This window comes from Erinaceus europaeus, chromosome 15 (genome assembly GCF_950295315.1).
Source record: "Erinaceus europaeus chromosome 15, mEriEur2.1, whole genome shotgun sequence".
Lineage (NCBI taxonomy): Eukaryota > Metazoa > Chordata > Mammalia > Eulipotyphla > Erinaceidae > Erinaceus > Erinaceus europaeus.
Genome location: NC_080176.1, coordinates 25,689,732 through 25,702,311, shown reverse-complemented (window position 1 = coordinate 25,702,311; position 12,580 = coordinate 25,689,732). Strand labels below are relative to the sequence as shown.

General features: G+C 44.9%; 1 protein-coding gene across 1 annotated transcript in view; it reads right to left on the bottom strand.

Moving 5' to 3' along the window:
• Nucleotides 1-2,545: 2,545 nt before the first annotated feature.
• ZKSCAN1 (zinc finger with KRAB and SCAN domains 1) overlaps nt 2,546-12,580 on the bottom strand; it is a 49,734-nt gene continuing 39,699 nt past the window's right edge. The window contains exons 8-10 of the mRNA XM_007534829.3: nt 10,674-11,121; nt 10,117-10,306; nt 2,546-3,803 (exon numbers count right to left, since the gene is read on the bottom strand). Coding sequence (XP_007534891.2) covers nt 2,965-3,803; nt 10,117-10,306; nt 10,674-11,121 — 1,477 coding nt within the window. The 3' untranslated portion in view covers nt 2,546-2,964. The remainder of the gene's footprint in view (nt 3,804-10,116; nt 10,307-10,673; nt 11,122-12,580) is intronic.

Below are 12,580 nucleotides of genomic sequence, written 5' to 3'. Positions count from 1 at the left end.
GATCCTGGTTCGAGCCCCCAGCTCCCCACCTGCAGGGGAGTCACTTCACAGGCGGTGAAGCAGGTCTGCAGGTGTCTGTCTTTCTCTCCCCCTCTCTGCCTTCCCCTCCTCTCTCCATTTCTCTCTCCTATCCAACAACAATGACATCAATAACAACAATAACTATAACAGTAAAAAGACAAGGGCAACAAAAGGGAAAATAAATTTTTTTTTTTTAAAGTTGCTAAAAAAAAGAAAATCAGAGCCGAGCAGTGCTCTGGTAAAGAAAGAAAGAAAGAAGAAAAAAAAAGGCACTGTTTCACTGCTTGTGAAGCTTTCCCATGTGGGGATTGGGGGATTGAACCTGGGTCTTTGTGCAGAGTAATGTGTGTCCTCAACCAGGTGCACTGCCACCAAGCCCCAAGATGTGCTGTTCAAACCACTACGTGTATGTTAATTTTAAAAAATATTTATTGTGGTCCGGGAGGTGGCGCAGTGGATAAAGCATCAGACTCTCAAGCATGAGGTCCTGAGTTCAATCCCTGGGAGCACATGTACCAGAGTGATGTCTGGTTCTCTCTCTTTCCTCCTACCTTTCTCATAAATAAATAATTTATTTCTTATTGAATAGAGACAGAGAAATTGAAAGGGGAGGGGAACAGAGAAAGGGAAAGAGACAGAGAGACATCTGCAGTGCTGCTTCACCACTTGAGAAGCTTTCCCCCTGCAGGTGGGGACCAGGGGCTTGAACCCAGGTCCTTGCACACTGTAATGTGTGCTTAACCAGATGTGCCACCACCTGGTCTTTTTTTTTTTTTAATATTTTATTTACTGTGTATGTTAATTTGTTACAGTGGACTGTGAGGGAGTCCAGGGAGTGGCTCAGTGCTAGAGTACAGGAATTACAAACATGAGGTTCTGAGTTTCATCTCCTGTGTAACACACACCAGGGTGATGCTCTGGCCTCTTTCTCTTGTGAAATTAAAAATACATATATACGGGCTATTACTACAACTCTATGGCTTGTAGTTATAATGGGAAATTCAGTGGGTAGAGCTGCATCAGCATCTCTGACATATTTTGCATGGAGGGAAGTGGTCAGAGGTCAGTTTCCTGGCCTCCTTGGTGACAGTAAGCCACTTGCCTAGAGGGCCTGTGAAGACTGAGAGTCTGTGGACAAGTCATCTAAGGAAGAGTAGTTTATGGGCAGAACTATGGGAGCTGGGACACAGTATGCAGGTCTTCATGTCTAAATGCCCACCAGGGGAGGCTTCCTGCATAGGTGTCAGGAAGACAATGGTAGTGGAGCTGGGGCCCAACCCTGGGGAGCAAAGCAAGAAGTTGAGAGGCCTCAAGCATGGTAAGGCTCCTGACCTACAAGCTGAACTATCTCCTGAGTCCCAGTTCAATTTTATTTTCTTTTAAAAAATGTTATTTTTTTAAATCTTTTTTATTTTATTATCTTTATTTATTTGATAGACAGCCAGAAATCAAGAGGGAAGGGGGAGATAGAGGGAGATACCTGCAGCACTGCTTCACCACTTGCAAAGCTTCCCCCCTGCAGATGCTCAGTGGGAACTTGAACTCGGATCCTTGTGCATTGTAACATGTGCACTCAGCCAGATGCACCTCTACCCAGCCCCATTTATTATTTATTTAAATGAAAGAGATCTAGAAAGACCAGAACACTGCCCAGCTCTGGTTTATGGCGGTGCTGGGGACTGAACCTGGAAACTCAGGGCCTCAGGCATGAAGGCCTTTTGCATAACTATTATGCTGTCTCCCCAGCCACCAGTTCAATCTATTTATTTATTTGAAAGATAGGAAAGAACCAGACATCACTCTGGTACATGTGCTGCCCGGGATTGAACTCAAAACTTCATGCTTGAAGAGTCTAGTGCCTTAGCCACTGCACCACCTCCTGGACCATACCCAGTTCAATTAAAAAATAAAACTTTTTATTATATATATTTATTGGATAGAGACAGCCAGAAATTGAGAGGAAGGGGGAGACAGAGAGAGACACCTGCAGCACTGCTTCACCACCTGTGAAGCCTTTTCCCTACAGGTGGAGACTGGGGGCTTGAACCTGGATCCTTGTGCATTGTAGTATGTGCACTCAACCAGGTGCACCACCACCCAGGCCACCAGTTCAATTTTTTAGTTTCTTCTTTTAAAAAAATATTTATTTATTTATTCCCTTGTTTTATTGTTGTAGTTATTACTGTTGTTGTTATCGATGTCAACGTCACTGTTGAATAGGATAGAGAGAAAATGTAGAGGAGAAGACAGAGAGGAGAGAAAGACACCTGCAGACCTGCTTCACTGCTTGTGAAGCGACTCCCCTGAAGGTGGGGAGCCGGGGGCTCGAACTGGGATCCTTATGCCGGTCCTTGTGCTTTGCGCTACGTGCACTTAACCCACTGCGCAACCACCTGACTCCCCCCAGTTCAATTTTTTTAATAAGCACATTCATAAGTACTATAAATCCTTTTGATCCCAGATCCAAATTTTTCACAAGCTAACCTAGTAGGAACAGAAAAGTGTTCAATAAGGAACACAGCACTTTTTGTAGCAATAGTCCTAAAGCATTTCAAGTTTATTGAGTCAGATTAAACTGCATTCCATGTGGCTCAATTCTTTACACACCACTGTTTCTGAATACATGTCATGTTTCTTAATTACACTGGCTACACATCAGTTTAGCTATACAAAAGGCAATTCTGGCATGGTTTACAGAATGCAACTGTGAGAAGACCCTGGCCCAGCCAGCTGACAAGAAATGCACCAGACCCCTGCCCCCATGACTTTCTTTCTATGGTGGCTGTCACTGCTTGAGTTTTCTCTCAATTCTCAGACACCCCTTGATGTTGAGTACAACAAAATCTACCACTGGAGTTTACACTGTCATTACCGGGCTTCTTCCTAACATTCACATTCTAATGTTTCCAGAACCTAGATCCACCAACAGAGGACACTGGGCAATTACAGCACTTCCCCCTCTCCAGTGTGGACTCTTTGATGCTTGGAAAGATTTGACTTACTACAGAATGTTTTCCCGCAATGACTGCACCAGTAGGGCTTCTCCCCAGTATGGATTCTGTGATGTTTATTAAAATTGGAGCTGTGATTGAAGGCTTTCCCACACTCCTTACATTTGTAAGGCTTCTCTCCAGTGTGGAGTCTCTGATGAGAACTAAGACCTGCATGCTGACTAAAACTTTTCCCGCATTCGTTACACTGATAGGGCTTCTCCCCCGTGTGGATTCGATAGTGTCGGATGAGGCTGCCTTTCCCACTGAATGCTTTACCACAATCTTTACACTGATAGGGTGCCTCTTCGGTGTGCATTCGCTGATGTTTAAGGAGGTCTGAGCTCTGACCAAAGGCTTTCCCACACTTACAGTCATAGGGTCGGTCCACCAAGTGTGTTCTGTAGTGGAGGGTAAGGTTAGAGCTGTGGCTGAATGCTTTCCCACATTTGGTGCACACGTAAGGTTTCTCCCCAGTGTGTGTTCGCCGATGTTTGGTAAGGTTCGAGCTATTACTAAAGGCTTTTCCACACTCAGCACAGATGTAACGTTTCTCTCCTGGGGCAGGTTTAGTGGAAATGAATTGTTTACCTCTCTTGGAACCTGTGTTTTGCAAAGGGGTTTTTGTGCCTCTTTCCTTTCCAAGATTTACCCACTGCCGTTCGAGCCTGGCTTCACACTTACTGTCAATAACCATAGAAATAATATCTCTCTGGAAACCTTCTGTACTAGAATCTTCACAACTTTCCAGCTTGTCCGGTGATTCCTCATTCTGGGGGCTCAATTTACAAACTGAAATGGTAAGCAGAATAAGGTCACGTCAGTCATTTCCTGTTCTGAGGAGAAGTTGTTAAAGGACAAAGAGAATCATCAGGCGGGAGACTCATGCTGCTAGGTTGTGAAGGGTGGGCAAGTATTGCTCTACAAGGTCACAGTAGCACAGTTCGACAAGTAAGTCAAGTCCAGCTTACAAGACCAGACTGGACTTTCACAAAGTCCCTACTGGAAGCTTCTATGACATGATGATTACATGGATGGTCTGGCAAATGAGTTTCATATACAGAGGGTGAGGAGGCAAAACCAAGCACATGGGGACAGCAGTCAAAGAAATGGGGGAGGTTCAGGCAGAAAGGAACAACACAATATTGCTGAAGGGTCAAAGCAGATCAAAGAAAAAAAAGGTAATCAAAGAGGTCAGTGGCAATCTCACAAAACCTAATATATAAACGAGAACACTGAGTTCAGCTAATGTAACTTTAAGTCCAGATCCTTTGCCATTCATTTGAAGGAAAGCACCCAACGCTTTCAAAGATCTTTCATGTTTAAGTCTTTCTTTTTTTTCTCCTACCAGACCGCTGCTCGGCTGTGGCTTATGGTGGTGCAGGGGACTGAACCTGGGACTTGAGTCTCAGGCATAAGTTTTTCTTTTTTTTAATATATATATTTTTTATTTATTCCCTTTTGTTGCCCTTGTTTTTTATTGTTGTAGTTATTATTGTTGTCGTTGTTGTTGGATAGGACAGAGAGAAATGGAGAGAGGAGGGGAAGACAGACAGGGGGAGAGAAAGATAAGACACCTGCAGACCTGCTTCACTGCCTGTGAAGCGACTCCCCTGCAGGTGGGGAGCCAGGGGCTCAAACTGGGATCCTTATGTCGGTCCTTGTGCTTTGCGCCATGTGCACCTAACCCGCTGCGCTGCCGCCTGACCCCCATCTTTAATTTTTAAAAATATTTATTTTCCTTTTGTTGCCCTTGTTCTTTTATTGTTGTAGTGATTACTGCTGTTATTTTTTAATATTTATTTCTTTTTGTTGCCCTTGTTTTATTGTTGTTATTGATGTCATTGTTGCTGGATAGAGAGAAATAGAGAACCTGCTTCACTGCTTGTAAAGTGACTCCCCTGCAGGTGGGGAGTTGGGGGCTCGAACCGGGATCCTTACTCTGGTCCTTGCGCTTTGCGCCACATGTGCTTAATCCACTGCCCTACCGCCCGACTACCTTGTTGCTGTTATTAATGTTGTCGTTGTTGGATAGGACAGAGAGGAAATGGAGAGAGGAGAAGACAGAAGGGGGGAGAAAGATAGACACCTGCAGACCTGCTTCACCGCCTATGAAGCAACTCCGTGCAGGTGGGGAGCTGGGGGCTAGAACTGGGATCTTTATGCTGGTCCTTGTGCTTTGCGCCACATGCGCTTAACCCGCAGTGCTACCACCCGACTCCTAGACATAAGATTTTTGGAGAAGCATTATGCCATTTCCATCCTAAAAACGTTTACATTACATAAATAATCTTTCTGTTAAAGGCTTACTATTTATTCAGAGAGAAAGGTGAAGAGAAAACCAGAGCATCACTCTGATACATACAATGACAGGGATCAAACTTGGGACCCCATGCTTGAGAGTCCAATGTGTTATCCACTTTTGGAGACACCTCCTTGGCTGCCTGAGCATTTTCAATTAATTAATTAAAAATATTTATATTTATTTATTTTCCTTTTTGTTGCCCATGTCGTTATTGCTGTTGTAGTTGTTATTGTTCTTGTTACTGATGTCGTTGTTGGATAGGACAGAGAGAAACGGAGAGAGGAGGAGAAGACAAGAGAGGGGGAGAGAAAGATAAACACCTGCAGACCTGCTTCCCCACTTGTGAAGCGACTCCCCTGCAGATGGGGAGCCAGGGGCTCGACCAGGATCTTTATGCTGGTCCTTGCGCTTTGCGCCACGTGTGCTTAACCTGCTGTGCTACTGCCTGACGCCCTAATTAATTTTAATGAAAGAGAAAGAGATCAGAGCCCTGCTCAGCTCTAGCTAGTGAATGAACATGAGACCTCATAGCCTCAGGCATGAGTCTTTTGTAGAACCATTATGCTCTCTCTCAAGCCAACCAGACGTTGTTTTTTTTTTCAATTCTTCCTGTGATAGATATTTGCATATTACACCCAACACCAGCCCTCCACTACCATGAACTAAGTCCTCACCTCCCTCCCCTACAGTCCTGGGCTGTTGCAATAGATCACAACTAGTCTGAGATTCATCCTGTATTTTCCTTTTCTTTCTTTCTTCTTTTCTTTCTTTCTTTCTTTCTTTCTTTCTTTCTTTCTTTCTTTCTTTCTCCACCAGAGCACTGTTCAGCTCTGGTTTATGGTGTGGAGGATTGAACCTGGGACTTCGGAGCCTCAAGCATGAGAATCTGTTTGCATAACTATTATGCTATCTACCCTCTGTTCCTTTTCTGTGTCTTTTCCCCTCCCCTTTTGTTGCCCATGTTGTTTTGTTGTTGTTGTAGTTATTGTTGTTGTTACTGATGTCGCCGTTAGAGAGAAATGGAGAGAGGAGAGGACAGAGAGGGGGAGAGAAAGACAGACAACTGAAGACCTGCTTCACTGCCTGCGAAGCGACTCCCCTGCAGGTGGGGAGCCGGGGGCTCGAACTGGGACCCTTACACCGGTCCTTACGCTTGGTGCCATGTGCGTTTAACCTGCTGCACTACCACCCGACCCCCTCTGCGTTTATTAAGTTCCATCTATGAGTAATGTCATCTAGTATTTGTCCTCTTTCTGATGTAGCTCACTTAACATGATTCCTTCAAGGTCCATTCAAGATGTGGTAGAAGAGATTTCATCTTTTCTTACAGCTGAGTAGTATTCCACTGTGTACTTATACCACTACACACACACCCACAGCACTGCTCAGCTCTGGCTTATGGTGATGCTGGGGACTGAACTTGGAACCTCAGGTATGACTATCTCTTTACATAATCATTATGCTATTTTCCAGTTATTTTCCTTTTTTAATTAATTTATTAGAGACAGAGAGAAATTGAGAAAGGAGGGGGAAATAGAGGGGGAAAAAGAGACAGAGAGACCCCTGCAGCCCTGCTTCACCAATTGTGAAGCTTTCCCTGGGCAGGTGAGGACCAGGGGCTTGAACCTGGGTCCTTGCGCACTGTAGTGTACGCACTTAACCAGGTTTGCCACCGCCTGGGCCCCCAGTGATTTTACTTTTATTAATGAACGCAAGATAGAGGAAGGAGAGGAAGTGGGAGGGGGTGAAGGAACATGAGAACATCATTCTGGCACATGGGATGCTGGGGATCAAACTCAGGACCTCACACTTTCTTTTTTTTTTTTTAATATTTATTTATTTTCCCTTTTTGTTACACTTGTTTAACATTGTTGTGGTTATTAATGCTGTTGTTGTTGGATAGGACAGAGAGAAATGGAGAGAGGAGAGGAAGACAGAGAGGGGGAAAGAGAAAGATAGACACCTGCAGACCTGCTTCACCACCTGTGAAGCGGCTCCCCTGCACATGGGGGACCGGGGGCTCAAACCGGGATCCTTACACCAGTCCTTGCGCTTTGTGCCACGTGCACTTAACCCTCTGCGCCTCTGCCCGACTCCCAGGACCTCACACTTTCAAGTTCAGTACCCTACTCACAGACCCACCTTTTATTTTATTTTATTTTCCCTTTTGTTGCCCTTGTTGTCTTTTTATTATTATTATTATTATTATTGTTGTAGTTATCATCGTTGTAGCCATTAATGCTGTCGTTGTTGAATAGGATAGAGAGAAACTGAGAAAGGAGGGGAAGACACAGAGGGGGAAAGAAAGACAGACACCTGCAGACCTGCCTCACCGCCTGTGAAGCAACGCCCCTGCAGGCAGGGAGCTGGGGGGGGGGGCTTGAACAGGGACCCCCTATGTCAGTCCCTGCGCTTTGCACCACGTGCACTCAACCCACTGTGCTGCCGCCTGATTGCCAGACCCACTTTTTTTGGTCCCTCAGTCTACTTTTAACCTGTATGTATTGTTAATATTTTAATTATAAAACTTTTTTTTTTTTTTTTTTAAGATTTTACCTATTTCACTATTTTAAACCTTTTTATATTTATTTATTGGATAGAGACAGCTAGAAATTGAGAGGGAAAGGGGAGATAAAGAGAGGGAGAGAGATGGAGAGACACCAGCAGCCCTGCTTCACCATTTGTGAAGCTTTCCCCCTGCAAATGGGTACCAGGGGCTTGAATTGAGGTCCTTGCACACTGTAATGTGTGCACTTAGCCAGGTGCCCCACCACCCAGCCCCTAGATTTTACCTATTTATTAACGAGAAAGATAGAAGGGCCAGGTGGTGGCACACTTGTTTAAGCACATACATTACAGTGCTCAAGGACCTGGGTTCAAGCCCCTGGTCCCTATCTGCAGAGGGAAAGCTTCACGAGTGGTGAAGTGGGGCTGCAGGTGTCTATCTCCCCTTCCTCTCAATTCCTGGCTGTCTCTATCCAATAAATAAAGATAATGAAAAAAAAATTAAAGTCAATGTCAATGGCAGTAGTTAAAAAAAAAAAAAAGATAGAAGAGAAAGAACCAGACATCACTCTGGTACATGTGCTGCTGGGGACTGAAGTCAGGACCTCATGCTTGAGAGTCCAATGCCTTATCCACTTCACCATCTCCTGGACCACACAATTATTATAAAACTTTCTACTGGGAGTCAGGCTGTAGCGCAGCGGGTTAAGCGCAGGTGACATAAAGTGCAAGGACCGGTGTAAGGGTCCCGGTTCGAGCCCTGGCTCCCCACCTGCAGGGGAATCACTTCACACGCGGTGAAGCAGGTCTGCAGGTGTCTATCTTTCTCTCCCCCCTCTGTCTTCCCCTCCTCTTTCCATTTCTCTCTGTCCTATCCAACGAGAACAATCATAACTACAACAATAAAACAGCAAGGGCAACAAAAGGGAATAAATAAAATATTAAAAAAAAACTTTTATTGAAGTAAAACCCATGTATATCTGTTTTAGATCGTTTCACTGGGTAGTTACACTTTTAAAGGCCACCCAAAGTATCCATATACACGGCACAGAGGAGTTAGAGGAATTCACTCTCAAAACAGGTCCCTTTATCAACTGTCATCTTCCATGAGCCTCAATCAATCAACATGGCATGTCCCTCCAGGCCTCTTTTCTTTGCACCTCTGTCTCTCTACATACTTCTCTCTTTCCCTTCAAGTTGCCATAAATTAGGTATAGGAAGTAGAATTTTACTAAATTTTTTAAATGGCTTAATGAGGGATCAGGAGATAGCTCAGTGGTAGAATGCTGGCTATACTGTGCATGGGACTCTGAATTCCACAAAGGAACACCGTGGACAGCACAAAGGTCGGGGCACAGCTCCATGGCTGGGTCTGTGTCTCTTCCTCTTAAGAAGGTAAATAAGGGGATGGGCTGTGGTGCACCAAGTTAAAAGCACAAGGACCCATCCAAGGATATGGGTTCAAGCTCTCGCTATCCACCTACAAGGGGTCTGCTTCACGATTGGTGAAGCAGGTGTGCAGGTGTCTGTCTTTCTCTCTCCCTCTCTCCCTCCCACTCCTCTCTCAATTGTTCTCTGTCCTATCCAATAAAATGGAAAAAATGGCCTCCAGGAGCAGTGGATTCATAGTGCCGGCCCCAAGCCCCAGTGATAACCCTGGAGGCAAAAACAAAACAGAATGTAGAATAAAAGAAAACTAGTGAGGGAGGCCAGTCAACAGTGTCACACATAGAGGGCCCTCGGTTCATTCCCCAGTGCCACTTTATAAAAAACAAGTGAAATGACCTAATGAGTCAGAAGTTGAAAAAGAATTTATAAGGCAAAAAAAAAAAAAAAAAAAGAATTTATAAGGCATCATTTCTGCATAATCCATTAACTGATTATAAAAGGTTCACTAAATTAACCAATGATGAAGTACCATCTTTTACTGGTTCATTCAACTGCTGCTGCTGCTTCTTCTTCTTTTTTTTTTTTTTTTAATACCAGAGCACTGCTCTGGCTTATGGTGGTGCTGGGGATTGAACCTGGGACCTCAGAGAGTCCTTTGTATAACCATTATGCTGTCTCCCCAGCCTTGTCCACAGCCTCTAAAGTGTTCTTTTTATTAAACTCACTTCAGTTGACTCTTTCACAAGGTCCTCTATTCCCACATTGGTATCCTGACATTTATGGAGGGAATGGGACAGACATTCCACCTAATCACCCAGGAATCCCTCCCAACTGGAAACTAGAATTATTCTGTTTCTAAAATGAGAGGCCTGGGCAACAAGTGGTGGCTTGAGAGATGGTCCCTACCTTGAATTTTTCTCAGTTCTGAAGTGAAATCTTGTTCTTCACCAGTTTCCTGGATGTACAGGGGCCCCCAAGGTTCATAGTTGTGGCTGGCGTCCACAGACTCTGGCTGTGTGTCGCCTGAGAATTCCTTTGCTGCTACTGAAGATGACATCTCCTCCCACATTGGTTTTGGTTTACTTGGAGGGGAGACCTAGAGGCAAATAGGAAGGACTGGCTTTGTATAGAGAATGCAGGGTCAGGAGACACACGACTTACCATATGCACGAGGCCTTTGGTTCAATCCCTGACCCATTATAGGAGCACCATGGACAGCACGAAGGAGAAGCTCTATGGTTAGTGGAGCTATATTTTGATTCTCTCCATCTGTCTGTCTTCCTGCCCAATTATATAGAATCAACAAATTGGACCAGAGCGGCCACTTGGCAGTATCATGTGTGTGTATGTGTGTCCTTGTCTCATTCAGTAGAAACTTCCATCCAGCTGTTCTGACTGTACAGGCAGGCCCATTCCAGCCTGGAACACACCCTCCCACCTTACAGCTAAGCCTCCCAGCCCACCTGTGGTCCTGGCTCATCCAGTTCTTGCTCCAGATCTTCCAGGAGCCTAACGGCCTCTTCGGCACTCTCGGGGCAGTGCTCCTGCACCCACGCCTGCAATTCACGGGGCAGGATGCTCAGGAACTGCTCCAGCACCAGCAGCTCCAGGATCTGCTCCTTGGTGTGCAGCTCAGGCCGCAGCCACTCACAGCAGAGCACCCGGAGTTGGCTGAGGGCCTCCCGGGGCCCAGGAGTGTCATGGTACCCAAACTGCCTGAAGCGCTGGCGGAAAATCTCAAGGTTGGGACAGCAGTTCCCTTTCTCCTCCTTGACTTTCAGGATCCCCGGCTCTGGCTCCTGTGGATGCTGAAGGCCAACTGTGGTGGTCATGCTCAGCACCTTGGTCATCGCACAGCCCCCAGAAACAGCCTGGCTCCAGGCAGGGCTCTGTGTAGCGGTGTTTGGGTTTCTGGCTCTTTAGGGCTACTCGATGAACCTAAGACAATGTAGTTAATATAAAGTTACCTAAAAGTGATTTTTTTTGTCTGTATAGACATACTTTTAGCACAGAAACTGGAATTTATGGCCGCCACAGAACTACCATATAAAAACTGCTATTTAAATCTTTCTGAGTCAGCTCAGGGCAGCCTTTGATTTCATTTTGTCTCCATCCTCCTAAAAAGTATCTATAGCATAAGTTTTAAATTAAATTGGTTTTGCTCCAAAAACCGTTTCAGAATCCTACAACTCCTGAGACTGCAACAAGTTATCTAATGCCAAAGGCACTCTGTTTAAACCCAAGACCTTTGGTTTCAATATTAACAAGTTACTACTGAAGTAACTGTGTTAAGGGGGTCTGGCTGAGCATATGTTACCATGCTCAAGGACCTGAGTTTAGCTCCCAGTCCCCATCTACAGGAGGGACATTTCATAAGTGAAGTGTGCTGCAGATCTCTCTCTCTTCCTCTTTATCTCTCCCTTCCCTCTTAATTTCTGTCTGTCCAACAAACAAATAACTGAGCTAGTCAGCATAGCCAGGTATTATGTTAGAAGACTGGGACTGACTAGTGTATTTAAAATTGATCAAATAGAATTATTAGAGCCATTTTGAGCTTCATAAGACTCTTTTTATTGTTGTTGTAATTATTGTTATTGATATTGTCATTGTTGGATAGAACAGAGAGAAATGGAGAGAGGAGGGGAAGATGGAGGAAAAGAGAAAGATAGACAGACCTGCATCACCACCTGTGAAGCGACTCCCTTGCAGGTATGGAGCCAGGGGCTTGAACCGGGATCTTTACGCCAATCCTTGTATATTGTAGGACTCATGTAAGTATATTGTAGGACTTGTATATTGTAGGACTCATTTAAGTAGGATATTCTCAAGTTCTTTTTCTGGGGGGTGGTGGAGGGAGGAACCAGAATACCACTCCGCCATATGCACTGCCAGGGCTCAAATCTGGGACCTCTAGGTGGGCTATGGAGAAGTACAATCATTATGCAAAAGACTGTGCTTTGGCTAAAATAAAAGTTTTTGAATATGCTAAGATTTTTTTTAAGTTTTTAAAAAAATATTTATTCCCGGGAGTCGGGCTGTAGCGCAGCGGGTTAAGCGCAGGTGGCGCAAAGCACAAGGACCGGCATAAGGATCCCAATTCAAACCCCGGCTCCCCACCGGCAGGGGAGTCGCTTCACAGGCTGTGAAGCAGGTCTGCAGGTGTCTATCTTTCTCTCCCCCTCTCTGTCTTCCCCTCCTCTCTCCATTTCTCTCTGTCCTATCCAACAACGACAACAATAAAAAAAGGCAACAAAAGGGACTAAATAAATGGATATTAAAAAAAGTCCATGGAGGCTCAGGATGTGGGGCAGTGGATAAGGTACTGGTCTCTCAATCATTAAGTCCTGAGTTCAATCCCTGATATATCATG